Raw genomic sequence first — 25,709 nt, forward strand, 5'->3', positions numbered from 1 at the left:
CCCTGTGTGGCACACACTGAGTGAGCAGCCACTCAGCTGGTAGCGGGGGGGTGGGGGGGGGCAGGCGGTGGTACAATTGCGGCCGCACGCACCATCCCAACCGAGCGATTTGTGACCGCACAGGGATCTGGCGGCACGCAACATCCTCGTGTGCGAGCGCCTCCACGTGAAGATCTGCGACCTGGGCCTGGCGCGCGCCGCCTACAGCTCGGACTACGTGCGCGTGCGCCCCAACTCGCCGCTGCCCGTGCGCTGGGCGCCGCCCGAGGTGGTGTTCCGCGGACAGTTCTCCCCAGAGTCGGACGTGTGGTCCTACGGCGTGCTCCTCTGGGAGGTCTTCTCCTGGGGCCAGCGGCCCTACGGGGGCCGCCCCGACGCCGAGGTGGTGACGGCGCTGGGCGCGCGCCGTCTCCTCTCGTGCCCCGACGACTGCCCGCCGTGCGTCTACGCGCTGATGCGCGAGTGCTGGCAGGAGGCGCCCGCCAAGCGCCCCCGCTTCGCCGACGTCCACGCACGCGTCCGCGCCTTCTGGGAGGCCTCCTGCGCCGGCCCCGCCGCCGTGGCGCCCGCCGGGCCCGGGGGCGGCTGGCCGGCGAACGGCCAGGCGGCGGCGGGTCGCGAGTGGCAAGGGAACGGCGCCGCCGGAAGGGAGTGGAGCGCGCCCAACGGCCTCCCATGCGGCGCCCGGGACTGGGTCCAGGACGGGGCGGCCGCCGGCGTGGCGAACGGCCGCTGGGAGGCGACGAGCGCCGGGAAGCCGTCGATGGCGCTGGGAGCGCCGGGGCCGTGGGACGCCATGGGCGGCGGCGGCGGAGGAGGCGGCGGCGGTGTCGCCAGCCGCTCGCTGTCGGCCTCCGGGTCGGCCAACACAACGCAGACCACGTCGCTGAGCGCCAGCTCACTGAGCAACTACGCAGGGCCCATGGCCATGCAGCCGCAGTACCCGCCCGTGCCGCACCTGCAGCACCACCAGCAGCACCACCAGCAGCACCACCAACAGCAGCACCCGCAGCACCAGCAGCAGCACCAGCAGCAGCACCCGCAGTTTTACCACCACTACGGTTACCCCATGCCGGGCGGCCACCCGGCAGCGCAGGCTGCTGCTGTAGCTTACTCCGGCCGGTACGCTCTACCCAACAGCGCGGCGGCAGCGGCCGCAGCGGCCGCGGCGGCGGCGCACTACCCGCCGTACCACCCGGCGCTGCAGCACCACGGAACGGCCTGCCCCGTGGCCAGCGTGAGCGCCAGCGCGAGCAAGACGAGCCGATCCCACAGCAGCGCCAGCGGGTCGACCAGCACGGGCCACGGCGCTTCCTCGCACGCCGAGCGGGCCCACCACGCAGCGTCGGCGGGGCCGGCGGCGGGAGTCCACGGCCACGGAGGGGCCGACGGTCACATCACCTCCACGGCCAGCTCCAACCAGAGCTCCAACACGCCGCTGCTGCGGCAAGACGGCGACGAGGGGGACGACGATGATGACGGCGACGAGGAGATGGGCGATTACGGGGGGCGCGACGGCCCGCCGCCGCAGCAGCAGCAGCAGCAGCGTTACACTCACGCCGGCACCCCCTATGCTGCGGGCAGCCTCTCGCCGGCCTCCCAGAGTGCTGTGCAGCATCACCACCAAGTGCTGCCCCCCCCCTTGGGCTCCCAGCATGCCGCTGGGCAGCAGAAGGAAGAGGAGGATTCTGACGAGACGGCCCTTCTGGAGGACAGCGACGGGCCGACGGCGAATGAACTCTCCATCAAGGCCGAGCTGTGATTCGCCGCTTATCATCGCAGCACGTCAGATGCTTAGTTTATTATCATTATCGTCCGTTATTAATGATATAATCCGTAAATGGTCATAGGTATTGCACAATCTGCCAGAATTTATTGGCAGGTGCAAGACTCCCATCTGTGTGAGGGGGGGGGATACCTTGCGCCCATAATCTTTGAAGCCGCAGCTCCGTCGCCCGATGCCCTCTCAGAGTCGTGTGCAACAGAGAGGGCGTCGGTGCAGTCAATACCTTACTTCAAGGAACCACTTGGCAAGTCATGAAGCTGAGCGGGCGTAAACCATCGTCCGTGAACTGTGACAGAACAGCGCCGCTGCGTCCCGACCACTAGACGCATCCACCCTCGCGAGAGCCTTGACGGATGAACCCACAAAGCATGAACTTTGCACCAAGAGAGTCGCGCAAATCCAGGCGGGGACTTTTTGTAACGGAAGGGAGCGAGTTGACGGATAAAATGAAAGCGTGAACTCGGAGCCGCGCGGCAACAACCGCGAGCGGCCCGTGAAAGCGTGACGTGTTCGTGAAACCCGTCATCGCTCCGAGCCGGCTTGCAGAGCAGCACGACGGGCTGGGGCGAGTTCCAAACGAGAAACACAAAAACGTGTGCTGCGATTCCGGAATGCCGGCACGGCGGTCGGCGCGCCGTGCCAGTGGTGGGAGTTAACCTTGCTATGCAATGACGTGGGCGCAGCTGCAAACCCGCTCTTCGCTTTGCCACCCAGCACAGCGGCGCTCCGCGCAATCGTTTCAAGAAACCGATCGTTTATATATCTGATTTTTTTACATATATAATTTGACAGCGTAGAATTCGCTTCGCTGCGTGCACCTGCGCACACAGCGTACACGCGGGCCTCGGCCGATTTTAATAATTACTCGTGGCTGCCAATTGCGCGCGCTCTTAAATAATAACACACGAGCAAGCGTAGGCTAGGGCGCTCTCGCGCCACCTTCGCCAACCCGCGCACGCTGCCAAGCCGACGCCGCGATTGGCCGATGCGTTTCGGTCGCTCTCGTAGCACACCGCGGCGCCAGCGGCTACTGCCGGAGGCGGCGGGCGGGCGGGAGCCTTGGTCATGTGCCGGGGTCCAGCGGTGTGGAGCGTGTCCCGGGGCACGGTGCTAACTGACGCCAAGGGGCTTGCGGCGACCGTCAGCCGCGGACCGAGAGCGGCCGACTGGCGTGCGTCGTGTGGGGCAATAAGACGAGGAGCGTTTTTGACGGCGGCTTTTTTACAGAGAACAAAAACCGTGTGGGTTGGTGTTAAACATTAAACATTGGCGATCGTTCCTGCGGCAGTGGAGAGGGCACGGCGGGGGGCGGGGGGTGATCCTTGTATTGTGTTTCCAGATGCCATCGCCACGACCTCCTCGTTTCCAAATACCCCCCCCCCCCTCCGCTCGTCCACTCGTGTGGAGTCACCGGAGCCCACTTTCTCGCTGGGAGATTTTCCACGTCCACTGTCGCGCGACGGCGCCCTCCGAGCGGAAGAGAGCCCCCGGCCCCGCGTGTGCCTTGCAGAGAGAGAGAGAGAGAGCCGGTGGTTAATCGCGGCCCTCTTCACTGGAACGTTTTTTTAGTTCCTCTTTCCACACACTGAATGTTATATTTTTTTTATCTTTTAATTCCCCTCGCCCCCTCCGCAAAAAAATTGTATTGACCCATGTACAGTCTCTATCGCAACGACAAATCGTGTTTTTATGGTGTGTGCGCTGTATATAGGGAGATGCCCCAGCGGCAGAGTGAGCGGCTCGCGAACGGAAGGTCGCGAGTTCAAATCCTGATGGATGGGGTCGGGGGGGGGGTCGACTCGGCCCATCATCCCCTCTCCGGGGTGATAAAATGAGCACCGCTTTGTAGGAGCGAGTCAACAGAGATTGTGTTTTGTGGGTAGACTCGCCCTTGCCACAGCAATGAGGAATTCCCACCACTGGCTGCTTGCAGGGCTGTCAAACGAGAGATGTTCGTTTGATACGGGAGTGGTGGGGGTGGGGGTATTGATGGGGGAGGGAGGTGCTGCATTGAGAACACGGGGAGACAAGTGTTTGACGTTCCGTGTGCAACTCTCTCTGCCGTGCTTCGTCCCGTGTGAGCGTGTGGGGGGGGGACCACCTGGGGGAGAAGATGTGGTGGTGGGTGGGGTGGAGAGGTACCTCTATGGGTTTAAATCCTCGAGCACACGGCATTTCAGACGAGAGTACACCGATGATGAATTTGGGCCGTGGCCAGGGTCTTCAAGGTCCCGTGCGCTGCTACCAATCACGCTTGCTCCATAAAAGCGCTCTCGCCATTAGCCAGCGCTTTGCCAAATTGCTAGAAAGAATGTGTGGAGAGAAAGGGGAAGTAGGGGGAGATCGGAGGGGAAGGGGGGGGGTGGTGGCAATTTTAAAGAGGGCGGAAGGAGGGGGGGTATGTAATTGATAAAGTCGGCCGGTGCTGCCTGTTGTTCTGCGCTAAATTTCGGGCACGGAGTGGTGAGGTCAGCGATTTACCGCACCGCTCAAGGTTCAAGCCAAGTGACCTCTGACCCCCCCACCCCTCCTCTTCGCTTCCCCAGACCTAAATAAGCCCGGAGTTGGCCCAGTAATTAATGTCCAAGTCAAAGCAACTTCCTGTAACTATAGCCAGAGCGAACCACGGGGTCGCGAGGAAGAGGGGGCAAGTGGGGGGGGGGGGGGGGCTTCCACACTGTGAATTTCGCCCATTTTCAATGCGGCCGGGGCCCTCACCCCCCCCCCCCCACCCACCCCCCCGGACCAGAAGTGGCGGTGGGTGATCTTGGTTTATCCCAAGCGGCGAAGGGGTTGGGAGCGGTGCTGTTCTGCCCCGTACCTACAGATCGATCGGTGGTGCGTGCGGAGTTGTCCTCGGTGCACGTGCTCTGGTTGTCGCGCGTGGAGACCACGTGTCCGCCGATCAATCGCTCGCCCACGTGTCGATGTGAATCTCCCTGCTCCGTTGTTGTTGTTATTATTACAATAATGATTATTGTCTCTGTAGATAATGTTGTTCACCCTCATGCTAAACCACGCACCCGTGCCTGTTTTGCGTCTGTTCACCGATCACCGCCGACATGTTTTTATCTTAATTTTATTTGTAAGCGCCACGCAAGAGATTTGTTGTTGTTGTTCTCTTCTTTTCCGAATAGAGGAACATTTTAAAGTGAATCCCGCGTGGACGTCGGTGCTATGAGTGGGGTGTGGTGGCCCACACACAAGCGTCGGCGGGCTTGTGTGCGCGTGCATGCGGACACGTGTGTGTGCGAGTGCTGACACGTGTGTGTGTGTGCGTGCATGGTGGGGAGCGGTAGTGTAGCGGTTAGCGCTACGCTGCGCTACGAACCTGGCGACCCGGGTTCGATTCCCGCTCACGGCCAAAATCAGTGACGATTATCTGAACCGGTCCTGGGCCTCCCCTAGGTCGACTCAGCCTAAAATGAGTACCTGGTGCGGTGTGTAAACATCGTCACTGGGGAGACAAAGGCGGCCGGGCGTGGTACTGGCCACCCACCCCCTCGTGTGTCGTGCTGGCCTTCACAGGTGCTCGCTAACAGCACTTTCCCCTACAGTCTGTTAAGACTACACGGGGGATCTTTGTCTTTGTGTTTTTTTGGTGCGTGCATGCGGACACATGTGCATGTGTGTACATTAGTTATGGGGAGCGGTGGCACAGTGATTTAGCACACTGCTACGAACCCTGCCCCCAAAGCTGTGAAAAGCCATGGGAGGCAGGCGGGCGGGAGGGCGGGCAGGCGGGGATCCTTCATCTCTGTGTCCACCACCACCTCCGCCGCCACCACCTCCACCACCACCGCCGCCAACCCCACCACCACCGCCACCTCGGTACATCACCGAGGCCGCCAGGAAATTGTTGCCGGCAGCGCTCTGCTCGCGTCTCCGGCTCGCGTTCAGAGGGCACGGGGCGGTGGGGGTGGTGGTGGGGGCTAGGGGGCTTTGGCGGAGGGTGTGCGCGCAGTAGGAGCTGAGCGAAGAGAGAAATTCCGGCGCTGAGGTTTTCAATGTTCCACCCCCTGCTGCTTCAACCGAACGCGGCTCGCTGGGGACGAGAGTCGATCAATCGCCGGGGACGAGTCCCCCACCCACCCCACCCGCTTCTTCCACGCTCCTCGCCTCCTCGCCCGCCCCAGGTTCCCAGCGCACGCTCGGAGTTTCGTTTCGTTTTCAAGCGTCACTCGTCAAGTCGGCACACAACACTCGGTCCGTCTCGCGCCACCACCCTCTGCCTCCCCAAGCAAAATCGGAATATTTCCTCCCACCTCCTGCTTCAACAGCACTCCCCCCCCCCCCCCCCCCCCAATAATCCTCATGTACTCCTCGAGTCGATGTGCTTGGGGCAGGACACGTGGTCACTCGACGGTGCGATGGGCGGGACTGGTGACCGAATGGCAGCTGTAGGAGAGGGGACAGCGATCGGTTTGTGGTGCGTGAGTGAGGCGGATGGTGGCGTAGCGCTCGATGGATCCTGAGCAACGGCGACGGCATTGAAGGCCTTCATCCAGCAGTAGATAGACCGTGGCCCTGCGCTGACCCTCACGGTGTCTGCACGGCCTCCGAGTGTGTCCGGCCCCTGGTGTTGGGCTGCCGAAGAATGGAGGAGAGCGGCGTCCGTTCCCGGCGAGGGAACCTGGGCCACGTGTGCCACTCTCAAACGCGCACGCGCGCACACGCACGTACGCACGCACACACGCACGCAAAGATCCTCCGCCCCCCTCCCCCCGTATAACTTCCACAGACTTGTGTGGGGGGCAAGTGCCCATCCTAGTTGTGCTGTTCGTGAGCGGCACCTAACGAAGGACACCACGGCCCCCGATGCGGTGGGTGGCCAGCACAACGCCCGGTCGCCTTTGTCTCCCGAGTGTCGATGTTGACACACACCGCACCAGCAACTCATTTGAGGTTGACCTAGACACGCGCGCGCGCGGAGTGCGCCACGTGAACGCGCGTGACGCGCGTCGCTCGTTCAACACGCGGCATTCCCAGACGGGGGGAGGGGGGGGGGGGAGGCGAAATAATTAATCAGCAACCGAACACCGAGAGCAAGTTGACGGATTTCTGTGATCGCCCGTGGCGCCCCCTCTCAACGCCGTGAGGAGTCGGCGCCGTCAGCCACGAAAGCGGCCGGCGCTTGAGCCGCGGAGAAACCGGTGCCTGCCACCTGCCTCGCCTACATTCGCGTCTTGTGACACGGGCAAGAGGAGGAGGAGGAGGGGGGGGCAGTGATGTGATGTGGGATGTGAGACAGGAGCCAGCACCTGTATGATTAACGCTCTCTTTTAATTCAATGTCGGGGTGGCCGCGGTTCGCGCCGAGCGCTTTGGGAACTCCACGAGCCGCCGCTACCACCACCGCCACCACCACTCCCTTGCGGTGAAGGGGGAGGGAGCGTCGTCGTTGTGCGGACACGGAGTGAGGACGACGCCGCCTCCACCTCGACCACCACAGAACAAACGCCACGGTTCTAGGTCTGCACGAACTGAGTGTGTGTGTCTGCGTTACGAAAATCGCCGTGCGCGCGCGATCCTTGGGGAAGTTTCCAGATCCCGACTCTGGCTCGGACCAAACTTCTGGGCGGCCAACACCACTTGGGAAGGCGTTGGAGGGTGGTGGTGGTGGGGTGGTGGTGGGGGTGTCACGCGGCTCGCATCTGTGTTTGTCCGCTCGCCACTGCCGGGTCTGGTGCGGTCGTTCTGCTGGAGTCTGGGAGTTCAGCGGGCCAGCGTTTGTTTGTATTCGGCCTTCCGGTCGTCCCATTTTGCTAAGCCCTGGGTAAACAACTCAACATGAGACGAGCCACCAGACGCCCCATCCTGCACCCCCCCCCCCACTCCATCCCGCCCCCCACCTACCGCGCCCTTCGCAGGGCACAACTTCAGCCTAGCAGCTGATATTCCTCGTCTATTGTTCCCATTCGTTTTCAAATTGCGCTATTGTCATCACCGTCGCCATCTCTTACGCGGCAAATTGTACGTAGGGCCCTCTCCCCCAAATGGTTCGAGTCGATTTTGTTTTAGCGGAGTCGAGAAATTCGCGCCGTGGATTCAACTGGCGCGCCGAGAGCTCGAACCGCTCGAACCGGACGCGGCGACTCGCCGATAGGATTGCAAGCCGAGAGCGCAGGACAAGCCTCCCCGTCACCTCCGCCGGATGGCCGCTGTAACCTTAAATATCGCGGCGCTGCCGGGTCGTGTTGCGGCATCGCGGGGTCGGGAATGGGGGGGAGGGGAGGGAGGAGATGGGGTGGGTGGGTGGGTGGGGGAGGGAAGGTGCAGGAGGCGGCGGCGAGGGGTGGGGGTTGCTCCTACCGTGGCCTTTCCCAGGGTGTGTGAGTGACGGCGCTCACATTTAGACCGCGTTTCATCTCCCCGGATCGCGTCGCCAAGCCTCGCCTCGTAGCGTAAGCGCTACCAGGTGTACTGGCCAGGCAGCCTGCCTGCCTGCCTGCCTGCCGCACTCAACTCCCCAACCCCCCCCCCCCTTCGTCTCACTCTCCGTCTCTCTCACTCCCTTTCCAGCTCGCTCTCCCTCCCCCTCTCCCTTCTTCCCTCTACCGCCCTCTCATTCCCTCCCTCTCTCTCTCCCTTGCTCTCTTTTTTTACGATCAGTGGAAACAAAAAGATGCTCGGTGTAGTCGGCACTTTGCTTCGTTCATCATTTCGTAATTTTTTTTAATTTAAATTTTTGGTTTATGTAAACCCCCACCTCTCGCTCACTCACTCGGTCACTCTCTCTCTCTCCATTCCTCTCCTCCACTCGCTCTTTCCTGCTACCTCCTCATTCCCTTTCTCTTCATTCTTCATTCCTCTATCTCCCCATCTGCCCCCCCCCCCCTCCCTCTCTTCGTCCTCCCTCTTTCCCTCCCTCTCTTTTTTTACGATCAGAGGCAACAAGAAGATGCTCGGTGTATTCGGCACTTTACTTCGTTCATCATTTCGGTTTTTTTTCAATGCTTTGCTTTATGTGCCCCCCCCCCTTTTTTTAATGAAAGATTTCACAGGATTTAACGCTCTGCTCTTCTTCACAGAGTTGCACATCTGAATGCTGAATGCTGCTGCTGCTGCCACTCACCGCTCAATGATGAACCACTCTGAGTGTAACACTCCCGGTGTGACGATAGCCAACACGAGCCTAACGTTCAACTCATGGTTGTCATCTAACCCGTGTTGTTCAATTCTACACAACACACCACGGTAGGGGGTCTGGGCACAGATCGGCTCCTGACACCGGCACCGCTGATGCCAGTAATCCCGTCCCTTCCACGATACTCGCCACGCAGAATCCAAAACCGGCTCGCCGTTCATCGCTCGCCACTTTTTACGCGCCTGGTGTTGCCACCCGGTAGTCCGTAGCTCGCCGCACTTTCGTGCCATGGGACTGCCCGCGCTACGGTATTGATACGTCGTGTTTCGCACGGTACATATTGATTTGTCGTGTTTCGCACGGTAAATATTGATACGTCGTGTTTCGCACGGTACATATTGATTTGTCGTGTTTCGCACGGTAAATATTGATGCGTCGTGTTTCGCACGGTAAATATTGATACGTCGTGTTCGCACGGTAAATATTGATGTGTCGTGTTTCGCACGGTAAATATTGACGCGTCGTGTTTCGCACGGTAAATATTGACGCGTCGTGTTTCGCACGGTAAATATTGATGCGTCGTGTTTCGCACGGTAAATATTGACGCGTCGTGTTTCGCACGGTAAATATTGACGCGTCGTGTTTCGCACGGTAAATATTGATACGTCGTGTTTCGCACGGTAAATATTGACGCGTCGTGTTTCGCACGGTAAATATTGATGTGTCGTGTTTCGCACGGTAAACATTGATACGTCGTGTTTCGCACGGTAAATATTGATGCATCGTGTTTCGCACGGTAAATATTGACGCGTCGCGTTTCGCACGGTAAATATTGACGCGTCGTGTTTCGCACGGTAAATATTGACGCGTCGTGTTTCGCACGGTAAACATTGATACGTCGTGTTTCGCACGGTAAACATTGATACGTCGTGTTTTCGCACGGTAAATATTGATGCGTCGTGTTTCGCACGGTAAATATTGACGCGTCGTGTTTCGCACGGTAAATATTGATGCGTCGTGTTTCGCACGGTAAATATTGACGCGTCGTGTTTCGCACGGTAAATATTGACGCGTCGTGTTTCGCACGGTAAACATTGATACGTCGTGTTTCGCACGGTAAACATTGATACGTCGTGTTTCGCACGGTAAATATTGATGCGTCGTGTTTTGCACGGTAAATATTGACGCGTCGTGTTTCGCACGGTAAATATTGATGCGTCGCGTTTCGCACGGTAAATATTGACGCGTCGCGTTTCGCACGGTAAATATTGATACGTCATGTTTCGCACGGTAAATATTTATACGTCGTGTTTCGCACGGTAAATATTGACGCATCGTTTTTCGCACCGTAAATAAGCCCTGGCTGCTGATAATCGCAATGCCTCGATGGGAGGAGGGAGGGTGCCGGTCCTCGCTACATCTGTGGATTTTGTGGACTTAAGTGATCTGGAGAGTTTCTTCCCACCCCCTCCCCCCTTTTTTTACAGTGTAAATGTGTTTCCACTTTACGGGGGGAGGGGGAAGGGTGAGACGTGTTGTAGTTTCGGATTAAGCGCTCCTCGCCATAAAAGCCACAGCCTCCCCCGGGCTCCTCAGGGATTTCTCCACGCTTCCTCGGCCATCCCTTCTGTGCGTGAACTACATCTCATCTCCCGTGAACCCATCCGTGCGGATCTTTCACCGTGACCGCACACACCCACACACCCCCCCACCAACTCGTAAGTTTGCTAGTGATTTATTTACTAATTTGACCACTCCGATTTTGTCACGGTTGTTCGGGTTTGGTACCGCGTGTCGTTCGTCGCGATGTCCAACGTGTCGCACCACCAAACAACACGTGGCACAACCCTGAAACGCCAGCGGGGGGAGGAGGAGGGAGGGGGATGGCTGTGTACAAGCATCCCAGCCGCAGACATTCAACCACCCCGAGTCCGTACATCATCAAACGAACATTGACGTTCATCGGTCTACGGCTCACAATCCATCCGGACAGCACGTCACGTGACTTGTCCGCTATTTTTGGAGTTGGTCGGAAATCGTAACGCGGGTGGTGGTGGGGATCCTCTTGAACGCGAGTCCCCGAGGCTCCGTGAGGCTTCCCTGTGCACGCGCGGCACGAAATAGGTTCAGCGTTTTTCGGCACCCGGGTCGAAAATGAGCATCGCTTTGTTGGGAGATCGACGGTAGCCGTCACGTGTCGATTCACCTCTAGCAGAGTAATGGGCAACGTCCACCCCCCCCCCCCCTGGCTCAAGGATGTACGCAGGCGATGAGCTAATGAAATCGGCTCGTGTGCAGGTGTCCCATGGGATTGTTCACAACGCAGCAGCAGCACATGAGCATTGCGACAGCCGGGTGGGAGCCTGCATCCCGACCGTGGCTTGGTCGTGGCTAATGCTGACGACGATGCCGATTGTTCGGAGCGAGCGGGACAAACGCATGGAGCTGGGAAACGCTGCGAAGCCTTTCGGGAGTCGTCGGGAGCCTTTCGGGAGCCATCGGGAGCCCTGCGTTGTTCATCAGCCAGGCTGCACGTGATGGCGCGCTATGAAGACATTAACCCCTGCGAGCCGGGATGACACCGGATCGCACCCGGGAGGAATTCGGAGCGTGGCTGGCTGGAGGGATTCGGAGGGGGGGGGGGGCACGCGCGCAGACGGCTCCGTGGCTCCGCGAGCCCCAAATGTTTTTCTCATTAGAGGTCGAGGCGGCACTGAGATGGAGACGACGATGCGGGGGTGGTGGACTGGAGTCGGCACGTGATCGAGTCGCCACAGCCGTAGCAGGAGGGGGTATACTGGATGTGGTGTGCCGGGTGTTGTAAATGTAGCGGGTCTGCTGGTAGAGACTGAACGAGGTAGGTGACTTGTATCCACAACAGGAGGGGGGTTACTGGATGTGGTGTGTCGGGTGGTAGAGACTGGACTAGGTAGGGGACTTGTATCCACAGCAGGAGAGGGGTTACTGGATGTGGTGTGCCGGGTGGTAAAGACTGGACTCGGTAGGTGACCTATATCCACAGCAGGAGGAGGTTACTGGATGTGGTGTGCCGGGTGGTAGCGACTGGACGAGGTAGGTGACTTGTATCCACAGCAGGAGGGGGGTATTCTGGATGTGGTGCGTGCCAGCCATAGCGAGATGCGCAGTTTCCCACCCACCTTGCTGCAGAGTGGTATGTCACATGACTGCCATACCGATTTTTTTTGAAAGCCATTCTCCGAGCTGGAATTCAGCTAAATCAAGCGCGAGAGCAAATTGTAATCGGATTCGATTTCTCGTGCAGTCACTGGTGACGAGGCTGAGACCGCAAACTCGCTCCACTCAGCCCGGTTTAACCACTGGCGCCTGCTACCTGGATTCAAACCCAGGGTCTTGGTGGTTGACGGCTCTGGTGATCTCAACTCTGACCTCACCAGGGGGGGAGGAGGAGGGGGCTGGGAGAGGCTCCCTTGTGGATCGAAGCGTTGAAATCTAAATTTAAAGATGTAAATGTTGCCCTGTTCGCTTGATTGCTTTGGAATCCACGCGTGAGCAGTGCTCCTGATGAATGCACGTTTCCTGTTCAACCAAGCTAAGCCTCAACAATTTTAAAGCACATTATGAATTTCTATGTTTAAAAAAAAAATCTAAATGTTAAATTGGACGCGCTAATTACGTTGTAGAATATTACGTTTCTGCGTGAGGAAACGTTAAAAAATACCAAAATTACTTTTCAGGAATGCAGTAAGGTTTTTTTACTGCAGTTACAAATCAATATTAAAATAGAGGAAATGAGCAAACGTTGTTAGCCCGTGGCACAGCACGGGAGGGGGAGTAGAGTTGGGGGTACGTGTGGGGGGGGAAATAGAAAAAGACGGGGCAGGGAAGAGAGGAGAGAACGGATGGGGAATTAGAGGCCTTAGGATGGGATAGGAATGGAGACACGGGAGCAGAGGAGTCAGGAGAGTGATGGAAAGACGACGGTCAGGGTCTCGACGCTACTGCACGTAGTGGAGTCTGTTTTCACAGTGGGCGGCACGGAGAGGGGAGGGATTCAGAGTGGGAGGGGCCACACAAGTCACGTGTTTCACGGGAGGCTTGCACAGATTTCAATATAGAAGTGAGATGTGTCCTTGGTAATGTTTTTTTTGTCCTTTTACGGGTTATTTTTTCTTTATCCACTTGAAAGTTGAACGTGACGATCTGAATTCAAGTGATCAGGCGTGAGCAGGACACGTGATGATGCCCGGTGGTCGAGACTGGCGATAAACGATAAAATATATTTCGATTTAAAGCTTTCGTGACTGCAGGGATTCATCTTCTTGGTTCTTTCGGTAAAGTCACGTAGAAGGGAAATAATAAAATAATAACAATACAAATAATAAAATAATAAAACATTTTTCTTTTTATTATTTTATTATTTCCCTTCTACGTGACTTTACCGACAGAACCAAGAAGATAAAATATATTTTTTAATTTTACCAGGTGAGGCCCACCGAGCTGTGTAGCTATTTTTCAGAAGCGGCCTGGCCATCACAAATGATAGCTCAACGAAGTGGCTTATCATCGTGTGCCAATGTTTAGCAGCCAAATACTCGAATGATAAAACAGAGACACAGAAACAACATAGGCAGACACATGCAGAGACGCATCGAGTGTCTTGGTGTGTGTCTCGCTCAATGTGTCTCTGCATGTGTTGTTTCCGTGTCCGTGTTTTATCATTCATTCTTACCTGATGATGGCTGCTGGTGTTGCAACCGAAACGTCGTATTATTATTTTTATTTTATTTTATTTTCTACGTGACTTTACCGAAAGAACCAAAGAGTAGCCTCAAGTAAGTTAACGGATTGCAGTGTGCGGTGGAGTTCGAACACGCTATGTAAAAAAAAAAACTTTAAACGTAAAATAACCTCACACCTCCGAGTTAAGGCAACGTAACCACCATAATTTGTCATCATGTCAATCTTAAAAAAAACGAGCTTTGGAACCATTCATTACTTGGCGGCGCTCACTGCAGCCGATACAATTAAGTCACTCCGTCTTGTCCCGGGAACGCTGGACGCCACGTGAAGGGGCCGGATTTCCCCAAATGCCTCGGAACGAGACACTTTCAGAGATTCGCGTGTCTCACAAAATGTCCTAAACGCATTTCCTTTCCGATTTGCCAGTCGGCGACGGAATACGAAGGTACATCGTCACTCAGACATTGGATGAAACGGAAGACCTGCCAAACCGGGTGGCAGGGGGGGGGGGGGTGGTGTGTTCTTAGGTTTTTTCGGTAAAGTCACGTAGGTAAAACATTAAAATTAATAAAAGTAAAATAAAATAAAAATCACGACGTTTCGGAGGCAACACAAGCTTCCGTCTTCAGGTGGAACCGTCACAGCACGATAGCTGTATCAAGTAAATGAGAGATTACAGGAGATACCACTCCGTATATATAATGGTTGAGGGGGGGGGGGGGTGTGTAATGGGCACCGCCGTCGACAGTGTCTCATTTCTAGATTTGAAGCTTTCGTGACTGCAAGAATTCATATTCTTAGGTTTTTTCGGTAAAGTCACGTAGGTAAAAAAATAAAATTAATAAATGTAAAATTAAAATAAAATAAAAATCACGACGTTTCGGAGGCAACACAAGCCTCCGTCTTCAGGTGGAACTCACTTGATACAGCTATCGTGCTGTGACGGTTCCACCTGAATACGGAGGCTTGTGTTGCCTCCGAAACGTCGTGATTTTTATTTTATTTTTATTTTACTTTTATTAATTTTAATTTTTTACATACGTGACTTTACCTAAAAAACCTAAGAATATAGTGTCTCATTTGTTGTTGCAAACGAGACTCTATCGTGGTCTTTTTAGTCCTCACCTGGTTACAGAGAATCAACTTGAAAACAAAAACTCGGACGCGTGGCTTCTGCACCCGAGCGGATTTCATTGCAGCATCTCTCTAACTTGTGGGCATCCTTGATGGTGCGTTGCCTCCTTTGACTCCTGATCTTTGGCTAGGAGATGTTAACTTCCTCGCCTGGTATACAGGAGGGTCGTGGGTTCGATTCCGACCCTAACGCCTGCTGTGTATTTGGAGTTTGCGGTGTCTCTCACCCCGTGGGTCACGTGGATTTTTCTCCGGGTCCTTCGGTCACTCCCTACACATTTATAATCAACACGTGTTTTCGAGTATTTGGCTGCTATACATTTCCACATTTTAAGCCACTTTGTTGGGCTATCATTTGTGACCAGCTTCTGAAAAAAAAGATATGGAGCTCACTGATCCTTACCGGGTGAAAATAAAAAAAATAGTTGAAATATTTTAAATACCGACTTGCATGCAACAGCTGACTAGAGTCAACTCCAATTGGCCCGGGTTTGCTCAATTTCTCCTAGAACTCGACTTTCAAGGAAACCCGCGTCGGGTTTTAAACTAAAAGTTCGCGATCTGCCGAGTTTACTGGGCATGCGAGGCAACGGTGCAGACCGGCACAAAAATAAGTAATTAAGACGTAAGTAAGAACATTTGTTATTGCGCACCCTTATGAGTCCAGTCCATCACGAATGCCGCAGTGAGCACACGTAGAAGTCGGCTCGCTGAAACAACAACAACAACAACAACAACGCCGTTCTGAGTCTGTTTGTTTGCGAAACTGGCTCGGACTCGGGGATAGATCCCGAACACGGGCTGGTCGCGTGTTTCCAGGTCTTTGGGCCGGAGACCCCGAAACTGCGCTGACCGTATCACACGCGGGGTATCACACACGAGGTATCACACGCGGGGGTATCACGCGCGAGGTTCACACACGCGGCGGGTACAGCAGCAGGTCGCCGCGAGCCACGGATCGTAGTCGGGGGAAGTCGATTTGGTTTCTGTTGAAGCTGGTACGCAGCCATCGGCGAGATAGCACGGGGCAGACTGATGGAGACTCTGGAAAGCGAGGTAGGCATAATCTGTACGCAATTCTGCATTCAATATGTAGCCAGTGCAGCTCATCGAATGGTACTTTATTTTTCTCCCCCCACTGCCTGCAATATTTTCGACCGTGAACGTGCGCCTTCCGCTCTACCTCCCCCGAGTCTAACGCGCGTCAACTCCGCGCCGGTCCGTGAAACGAATGCCCACTCAAACAAATACGGGACGCAGAGTCCAACGCACCCCCCCCCCTTCCCCTCCCCCCGTCATCCCGAGTTGAGATTGAATACCGAATCACACCGCTGGGATGGCGACCCGGGTTCAAACTCGGGTCGCACGGCCAATGGAAACTGGGGTCTATGAAATCATATTTCCCGAATCGCGGTCTTGCTTTCGCATCTTCTGTTGGTGGAAAAGCCAAAACGAGTCTTTGGGACCCTTTTAGAGCCCCGAAGGCAGTGAAGACAAAAACACATGCGCGCACAGAGATGGCGAGTTCGTCGTTAATGAAGCCATCGAGTCGGCTTGCCCTCGTTTCGTTTCTCCACGAGCTTCTAATTCTATGGCTCCAGCCACATCCACTATCCCTTACACTCGGATCCATAGACTAGCATACACTCACCGGATCCACAGACTTGCACAGAGACCCATGCAATTTACTTAGAGTTGCATAGAGACGCGTGTAATGGGTGACGTTTAGGGCAATGTCGCCTATCATCTACTTTCTTTTAATGCGACAGTGCTATTCATGAATGTATGGGGGTTGTTTTAAATTCATTGTTGCTTGTGCACCACTGCCATCACAGCGGCACCGAATAATGTTTTTCATTTTAGAGACACACCAACTTGCATAGACATCCTAACTGACGTACGCACACATTACCCCACAAACTTAGACACTTTCACGATCCATAGATTTACACAGACACCCACACACATACCTAGACTTGCTCAGAGACGCACAAATACCTAAATATTATTCCAAGGCAAATTTCCCACAAACGTTGGCTGGGGTCGGCTGCTCAAACCTTTCTCCACGAACTTCTCAATTTTCTTGGTTCTTTCGGTAAAGTCACGTAGAAGGGAAGTAATAAAATAATAAAAATAAAACAGAATAAAATAATTCTCACGACGTTTCGGCCACAACGCAAGCAGCCGTCCTCAGGTGAAGACCAGGTCTGCGCGGCTGCTTGCGTTGTGGCCGAAACGTCGTGAGAATTATTTTATTATGTTTAATTTTTATTATTTTATTACTTCCCTTCTACGCGACTTTACCGAAAGAACCAAGAAGATGAATCCCTGCAGTCACGAAAGCTTTAAATCGAAATTAAATTATTTTATTATGTTTCATTTTTATTATTTTATTACTTCCCTTTTACGCGACTTTACCGAAAGAACCAAGAAGATGAATCCCTGCAGTCACGAAAGCTTTAAATCGAAATTTAATTATTTTATTATGTTTCATTTTTATTATTTTATTACTTCCCTTCTACACGACTTTACCGAAAGAACCAAGAAGATGAATCCCCGCAGTCACGAAAGCTTTAATGCGAAATTTAACTTCTCAATTCCTGTGCCTCTTTTGCCGAGTGGCATTCACAGTCCCATCATCTCGTTCCACCGCACCCCTCCCACCTCGCCCCTCCATCTCCGAAGGGGGTGGGCATCTGAAATTCTAATTATTCCCACGTCTGGACGGCCAAAGTAGCGAACCCCGCTAAGTTGAGATCTCTAAGCCCTGTGCCGTGATCGAGGCAACAGCTACAAACCTAGGGGCCCTACCGAGACCCCTTCTCACATGACCACCTCCAGCCCCCCCCACCCCCTTCTCCCCATGAGCCGCGTGTTTGATTGATTCGCCTCTCCAATGCGGCGTGTGATGTACACAGCGTGCGGCAGGGTATTGTTGGACTCGGAGCCACTGAAAATTGAACCCGAATTAAATTGTTCGTGATGGCTGTTTCTAATTATTGTCAGATGCATGCGTGTGAGGGCCAGGGTTTCTAGAGAGAAGGTTGCAAAGTGATGATAATGAATAATTATGATGTTAGTTTGATGATGATGATGATGATAATAAGCAGTGCTTCATTTCTCACCGAATATATTCCAGGACGCTGAATAGACCGGAAGAGGCACGTGGCGAGTAGCCATAGCTTGATGGATACTGGATGTTGTGCGCCGGGCGCAGAAACATTTGCCGTGTCGCTGATCTGGACAGAACCCGATGAAACCAAGCCCTCGTGCTCACAGCATCATGCCATAAGTTTGGTAGAACATTCCACGTGGAAGATGACGTCACGCAAGCGCCTCTGAAGGTGCTGCAGTGGGCGATGCTGCCCTGGGCGACTGGATATCACTCTGTGCTTGCCATCTCGAAGTCACCCGTTCGATCCCCAAATGCGTCGGTTGAAAATGAGGTGCACGTTTCGAAAAGCCGCCTCCACCACCCTCGGTTCGTCCAGCCGTGCAAATGGCTTCACCGCAGTGAGTCGACTAGCATGCCCGTGTGCGTGCGGGTCCTTGCACCCATTCCCAGGACGTTTGGCGAACGTGAAAGAGTCGGTCAAAATACCCTCTCGTGTGGAAGCCCTTCCAGCAAGCAGCAGCGTGTGCAGGACATTGCTATGGCTGCGCATTTACCTGGATACGATCCCGGCATCTGGGTTTGATTCCGTGGGGAAGAGTGGCACGTGGTGTGTGAACCTGTCCTGGGCCTCCCGTAGGTCAACGCTTTCTTAGAAAAAAAAAAGAGACTTCCATTCCCAAAGGACCCCCCCCCCGCCCCTACCTGTTCACGGATAAAGGTCGGCCGCATAACGTAGCGCCTGCGTTGGAGTTTGCGTCGACATAAGCAGTGGGAAGACCCGTCATGGTGTTGCCACCTCCGAGCTACAAACAAACAAAAACCGGGACACATCGTGAGAAGGAGAAGGGAGAACTCAATCTTACATGCGTTGTGTTCAGTTGTGGCTCCGTATTCCAATGGTTATGCAATCGACTAATACCTTGACTTTTAATATCTCAGGAAGGCATTTACCAGGACCGCCAACCTCCTCAACGAGAGGACGGATCCTGGGAAAAAACAGGACAGGTGGCAACCACAGGGATTGTGCGTGGTGGTGCAGGCCACACTCCTAAGCCTGTCCGGCCTTAACAGGTGCTCGCTAACTGCACTTTGCCTCAACAGCCTATGGGGCTACACGGTGGCTTCTTTTTTTGTTAAACCTTTAGTGCGTGTTGGCACGCATGGCCTCGGAGTTGCACAAAAGCGTTGCGTGCCCTCTCTGTGCGTGGAGTTATTTTGTCCGATCCTCGCGAATGATGAAGCGATTCCGGTGACCTTCGCCTTCCCGTGCTGTGAAGAGCGGCGAACGACGCCGGTGTGAACTTGTCGGGACAGCTTTAAGTCGACACATTCATTCATTGTGTAATAAAGGACTCTTGCACTGGGTCTGTCTCCGTTGTCCTTTATTGTGGTTCGTACAACTTTGCCCGCACGGCGTCTCGCTCAGAGTCTCCTCCGTCTCCCGCTCGGCAGCCCCACTGCTGCCGTCGCCCCTGCAGACTTGCTGCTGGCTCACTATGCAGCCCCACTGCTGGCTCTTCACTCAGCCTCTCTGCCTCCGACCTGCAGCCCCCCTCGGCTGCTCTCTATGCAGCCCCGCTGCTGACTCTCCGCCTCCTCCGTGCCCGGACACCGCTGGCCAACGGTGCCGAGTCCCGACCTGTGGCGATCACGCCACTTTCCACCTCCTGCCCTGCGTGGCCTCCTCCTGTCTTTATTCCCACACGCTCCTCCAGCCCTTCCGGTTCCTGCCCTTAAAAGCTCTCCTCTCTCCCCACGTGACCCTAACTCCTCCCACCTGTTACGTCACATCCGCGAGGCCGTTAACTTTCGCATTCCAATTGTAATCGTCGTCATCGCCAACCGTGATCACTCCACTACTGGACGGCTTGCGATGGCCTATACCCCCCCCCCCTCCCAAAGCCGCTTCCATTTCTCACTGATCGCCCAACACCTGCACACAAGCCGATTCCATCGCTCCATCTCCGCGGTTGGACGTACTTCGGCCGCTTTCTAGGCCCTGACTGCCACAGTATCTCCTCGCCGTGACGCGTCGTGCCCGAGCTCACCGACTCTTCTTCCCAGTGAAGCCGATGCGATTCGCCTGCGCCCGTCCCCGATCTGATCCACGTCGCCACGAAGGACGATGATCTGTGGTTGAGACTCGTGATGGAGTGGCGGGCGGGCAGGACGCGTCCACCAAGGAGACCGAGCGATGAAATCCGCCCGTCCGCAGGAGCGAGATCAATTTCGACACCCGGTGATCCTGAGATGTGGTGACAGCATTGTGGGCGGGGTGGCGGGGCGGAGGGGATTTTAACCGAGCAGTGGAGACATCAAGGCCGACTGCGTCAGCTCCTTGCTAAACTCCGCGTGCTACAGCTGCTGCGGGTCAAAAACATCGAGTGCGGCGCTGAGAGCCATCGCAACCACAACAGATCCCTCGGCGTGGACTTACTCCGCGCCTAGCCAATCGTCAGCCGCTGTCATGCAGGCTTAAACTAAATAATAAATACCTGGGCAGTGCCGAGACGTTTCCATCGAGTCGAGTCATGCCCAGAGGTCACAGCCCCCCCCGCCCCTCTCTCTTGGCGCGCGCCAGGAATCGTGGCTTAACCGCGTGTGACGGTGCCGAAGGTGCAACCACGACACGAGGCAGTTTCGGCTGGTCAGCAACGGGGGCCAGAGGTGGCCGCTCTGCGATTGCCCACTCACGCCACTGCTGGGGGTTGGGGAGGGGGCCTCCACAGGGAGGGAGCTTTGTCTAGCGCCCCTCGGCCTGCTCTTTCACTCTGGACAGACAGACACCCTTGGAAGAGGTACGAGTACCCACACTTTAAACCCACCATCGTAGACGACCTACCCATCGATCGAGCGCACGGTGTGACCTCTTTTACTGCTAGACGGACAGAGGCGGATGATTTACCGAAATCTACTGCCCCCTTGAATGCCTAGCCAATGGAATTGGGCCGTTTGGAGATTGTTTTTGGGAGCGAGATTGGCCCGCCGCGTCCGTCTCTCCTTGTGTTGGGCCTCGTGGTCCATCGGATTGTAAAACCACAAACTCAACACAGCCGTCGGTAGCACCGTGTGGCCTTAAAATGAAAAAAAAGTATATAGGCAACGTTTCGGGCAACGGCCCTACTTCGTCATAGTAAATGCTGACGTGTGTTGTTGTTGTTGTTTGTGCTTGTGCGCCACTGCCAACGCAACCGTCTCGCCAAATAATTCGTCGGATTATAGGGTTGATGTAGGGTCTAACTCTGTATTATCAAATTTCGATTTAAAGCTTTCGTGACTGCAGGGATTCATCTTCTTGGTTCTTTCGGTAAAGTCACGTAGAAGGGAAATAATAAAATAATAAAATAATAAAACATAATAAAATACAATTCTCACGACGTTTCGGTCAGTATATCTATACTCTTTGATTCTCAGAACGTCGCGAGAATTGTATTTTATTATGTTTTATTTTTATTATTTTATTATTTCCCTTCTACGTGACTTTACCGAAAGAACCAAGAAGTCTGTATTATCAGTTGACGTACCCGTGCGCTGGTCGCGAGTTGCCTTACGCCGGCAATCCCTTCGAAGCGCCGGCCTGGGAGCCTTCGGCGGGGATGTCTTCTCGAGCGAGGCATTGCCCTGGCCACACGTGGCCACCCGCATGCCCTGGGAGGGCCCCAGGAGGCCACGCGAGCGCGCGCGCGTGCACCATGAAAAGCCATGCGCTCCCGGGTTGCCTCAAATGGGGAAAGAAAATTTTTAAAAAAATTGTTGGCAAAGAACGCACAAGCTGGCATAATTCATTTTGAAAAATGTAAATGAAATCATTCAAATCAAAGGAAGCTTTTGTGCTGTTAAAAAAAAAAAACACTAAACTACTTTACAGTTGCGGAGAATATAAATTCTATTCATAGAGCAATTCGCATATACAAACGGCGGTCAGAAGGCTGCGAGAATGAGATGTTTAGAGCATGCTTAGGCTCACACTAACAGCAGCAATTTTTCAACATTAAACGCTCCCTTGCAAAAAGCGTCCCTACTTCGGTTGGTAAATTGTTGAGCTCAAAGAATGCTTTGTACTATATTAGGTCAGTCAAACGTTGGCCAGAGACTTCTCAAAACCTTTTTCACCTTCCCAGAATCAACCATCGTCATCGGGTGGAGCGGTAGCGCAAGCGGTTAGCGCCCCGCGCTGCGGCCCTGGGCACACCTGGGTTCGATTCCTGAACCCGTCCTGCGCCGAACCTTCATTGACCCGCACTGACCAGCGCGGTGAAGTATGCTCAAACAATCCCCATGACCGACGACGACATTGGGGAGGTCTTCATGCAGCAGTGGATTGCTAAACTGATGATGATTATCGGTGGTCTTGAAATGGTCAAGGCTGATGAACCGAAAATATAAATTTCAATTTAAAGCTTTCGTGACTGCAGGGATTCATCTTCTTGGTTTTTTCGGTAAAGTCACGTAGAAGGGAAGTAATAAAATAATAAAAATAAAACATAATAAAATAATTCTGGTGAAGACGGCTGCTTGCGTTGTAGCCGAAACGTCGTGAGAATTATTTTATTATGTTTTATTATTTTTATTTTATTACTTCCCTTCTACGTGACTTTACCGAAAAAACCAAGAAGACGAAAATATATATTTTATGTGAAGAGACGAAATGGATGTCAGTATATCTATACTCTTTGATTCTTTCGGTAAAAGTCACATAGTAGATAGTGTGACTTTACCGAAAGAACCAAAGAGTATGGATTCCTGCAGTCACGAAAGCTTAAAATCAGTATATCTATTTATTTACCCATCATGCCTCACAGCATTGCATAGCGAGTTCCGTGGGTTAGTTTTTATGTCCAATCCTCTCTTTCTCTTGGTGCGTCCATTACGTGTCCCTTTGTTAAACCGTGTAAACTTTATCTTTTAAACAACAACAGCAACAACAACACGAATAAGAAGCAAGCTGTGGAGCCCATTGAGTGGTCAGTTTCAACTCGGCACAAACCCCCCGCCCGCCTCCCTCGAGTGGAGGGTAGAGGGCGGAGGCGGGAGGGTTGCGGGGGTAGAAGGGCTGGGATGGGCAGAGGAGCTCTTCATAAAATTTCACCCCAGAAATGTTTTTTGACAAGGGTCAGAGTTCAATCCCTGACTCCCACCCACAAACCCACCCGGCACGACCCCCATCACCACCAGCCGCCTTCTAATGCTGAAAACATCATGTCATCCGAGGCGGCGGGGGGGGGGGGGAGAAGAGCAATCAGACGTGGCCACAGGTGTTTGTCATTAGATTTCTCTCTCCTCTCTATAACTCGCGCTCATCCCTCTCTCTCTTTCGTTGTTTTCGTCGGCGCGTGCTTTTCGAGCGCAGAGAGAGACGGTGTTTTGAGAAAGAGAACAATGTACGGTGCGCGGTGTTGTGTTCGCCCTTCGGATTCTCTCGCAGAGAGAACGGCCCGCGGAAGGGGATATCACAGAGCCACTTCTTGAGGCCCCATCAAGTGACACTGGGCCACGCACAGTCGAGGGGCAGAGCACTTTCCCCGCTCGCTCTGCTGTATGAGAGTGAGCGAGGTTCGTCGAATGACGGTCAAGCCGATGTTTTATCGCCCAGAGTTGGGATTTAGTCGATTGAAGTCGACTGGTGTTTACTCGAAGGGGAGGTGACGCGTCATCGCGGCCCGAAGCAGCTTTTTGTTTTCTTGGTTCTTTCGGTAAAGTCACGTAGAAGGAAAATAATCAAATAATAAAAATAAAACATAATAAGAAGATGAACCCCTGCAGTCACGAAAGGTTTTAAATCGAAATTTAAATTCAGATTTTTTTTGCTCGCAAGCGACGACCCTTGGCGATTTCAGGAACGTTCTGCCGGTCTGTCGAGGAATCCAAACATCTCTGTGACGGCCGGTAGGGTTTCATTTCTGTTCAAATATAATTTACGGTATTTACATTTTTTTACCGTGATGCTGCGGGGAAGGAATTGTTTGGAGTTTATCCAAAGGGGGTATTTTTAGATGGACGGTGCGATGCGCACACCGCCTATGAAACCGGCAAACGCTGAGTTAGATTCCCGTCCACGGCTCACATCAGTGGCGAGCGGTGTCTGAACCGGTCCTGGGACCTCTTCCTTCACCTACCGCACTGACCAACGTGGGTGGTGAAGTATGGTCAAACAACCTCCACGTCTATCATGGCATGGGGAGGCCTTCGTTCAGCAGCGGGTTGACAAACGGGCTGCCAAGTGTTTATCATTACATTATTTTCAATGCATCTTCTTGGTTCTTTCGGTAAAGTCACGTAGAAGGGAAATAATAAAATAATAAAAAGAAAACATAATAAAATAATTCTCACGACGTTTCGGCCACAACGCAAGCAGCCGTCCTCTTCACCTGGGGACGGCTGCTTGCGTTGTAGCCGAAACGTCGTGAGAATTATTTTATTGTTTTATTTTTATTATTTTATTATTTCCCTTCTACGTGACTTTACCGAAAGAACCAAGAAGATGAATCCCTGCAGTCACGAAAGCTTTAAATCGACATTTTCAATGCACTTTAGCATTTTGTTTTAATTATAAAAAACAACAAAATTGGTAATTGATTTCTAAATAATTGCGCCTTGTCGGCCAGCGGGAGTTGGTTGACCATACTTCACCACGCCGGTCAGAATGGGGTTGGTGAAAGGGAACCACCCAAGGATCGGTTCATATATCACTCGCCGCTCCCGTCGGCCGCGGCCAAGGAATCGAACTCGTGTCGCCGCGGGCTTCGTACCGCGGTGCGAGCAACCAAACCCCCCCCTGGCCCGCTTCACGAATCGGGGTGCTCGCAGCGGGTACATTGAGACGTTTCATTCCCCTAATGCAGTCCAACAGATCCACATTCTTCGCGCAAACCGCAGTAGCGGGTGGATTTTAGAAATCTATTTTTTTTGTTATTTCCTTTCGTTTGCGCCACACCGCCGGTCTCATGTCGTTCGCTCCGTCCCCAGACCGCACATTTCGCGAGATCGGCAAACATTTAGAGGTCTCCGACGAACGCCGCTGTCTCTGTGTTTCTTACTCCGTTGCCGCCGCGGCCTCGTCCCATGCGACGCGACTTAGGAGGCTGAGCCGCGTTCTCTCGGGCGAGAAGGGGATGATGGTGTGTGGGGGGGCAAGGAGGGAGGTGATGGTTGACTCGGACGAATAAGCGGTGGTTGTGTGCTGAGCACGTGCCGCCGCTGCCGCTGCTGCTGCTGCTACGCGCGTCGCTTGGATGAATGAGTGCCTCGCTATGAACCCCGGCGAAGCGAGTTCAATACCTGATCGGCGGTCCTGGGCCCTCCCTCTTCACGAACCCTTGCCTGACCAGCGTGGTAGAGTAATGGTCAAACAGCCCCCGTGTCCAGATAGAGCATGGGAAGGTATCTGATCTCCATCCAGCAGTGGGTTGAACAAGGGTCGTAAATTAGTGCTCATTATTCGAATGAGCGATTAAGAAGTGGGTGGGTAGGTGGGTGGGTGGACTGGGTAGGTGGGTGGGTGGACTGAGTTGGTGGGTGGGTGCACTGGGTAGGTGGGTGGTGCATTGGGTAGGTGGGTGCACTGGGTAGGTGGGTGCACTGGGTAGGTGGGTGGGTGCACTGGGTAGGTGGGTGCACTGGGTAGGTGGGTGCACTGGGTAGGTGGGTGGGTGCACTGGGTAGGTGGGTGGGTGCACTGGGTAGGTGGGTGGGCAGACTGGGTAGGTGGGTGGTGCACTGGGTAGGTGGGCGGATTGGTTATGATCTTAGAAATGAGTTGAGCTGTCAGAACCTCTGGTTACTTAATTCTCTGCATTGGAAAATGCAAATCTCAACACTTATTACTACAGCAGCTAAATTTGGCAAATCCTCTTCTATGATGCCCGC

General features: G+C 54.0%; 2 protein-coding genes across 2 annotated transcripts in view; one reads left to right on the top strand and one right to left on the bottom strand.

Moving 5' to 3' along the window:
* ROR1 (receptor tyrosine kinase like orphan receptor 1) overlaps positions 1–3,765 on the top strand; it is a 79,724-nt gene extending 75,959 nt beyond the window's left edge. Inside the window, exon 11 of the mRNA XM_061564111.1 lies at positions 124–3,765. Coding sequence (XP_061420095.1) covers positions 124–1,762 — 1,639 coding nt within the window. The 3' untranslated portion in view covers positions 1,763–3,765. The remainder of the gene's footprint in view (positions 1–123) is intronic.
* On the bottom strand, positions 2,309–20,481 carry LOC133350732 (uncharacterized). The gene is made up of 6 exons (XM_061565412.1): positions 20,339–20,481; positions 19,892–20,088; positions 18,546–18,646; positions 3,184–3,289; positions 2,736–2,952; positions 2,309–2,346 (listed from the first exon to the last, which is right to left on the bottom strand). Exons 1-6 carry the CDS (start codon positions 20,361–20,363, stop codon positions 2,309–2,311), a joined length of 684 nt encoding a protein of 227 aa, XP_061421396.1. The 5' UTR covers positions 20,364–20,481.
* Positions 20,482–25,709: the final 5,228 nt, after the last annotated feature.

The sequence above is a fragment of the Lethenteron reissneri genome, chromosome 4 (genome assembly GCF_015708825.2).
Source record: "Lethenteron reissneri isolate LAM-NWPU_2019-01 chromosome 4, ASM1570882v1, whole genome shotgun sequence".
Lineage (NCBI taxonomy): Eukaryota > Metazoa > Chordata > Hyperoartia > Petromyzontiformes > Petromyzontidae > Lethenteron > Lethenteron reissneri.

Bases quoted from the DNA above. Each gene is read 5' to 3' on its own strand.
- LOC133350732 (XM_061565412.1), bottom strand. From the start codon at position 20,363: ATGGAAACGTCTCGGCACTGCCCAG. The intron at 3,290-18,545 runs GTAGGGGCGGGG...TCTCTCTGCAAG, and splicing joins CGACCTTTATCCGTGAACAG to GCACACGCGGGGCCGGGGGC. The intron at 2,347-2,735 runs GTTGGCGAAGGT...AACTCGCCCCAG, and splicing joins CGGCTTGGCAGCGTGCGCGG to CCCGTCGTGCTGCTCTGCAA.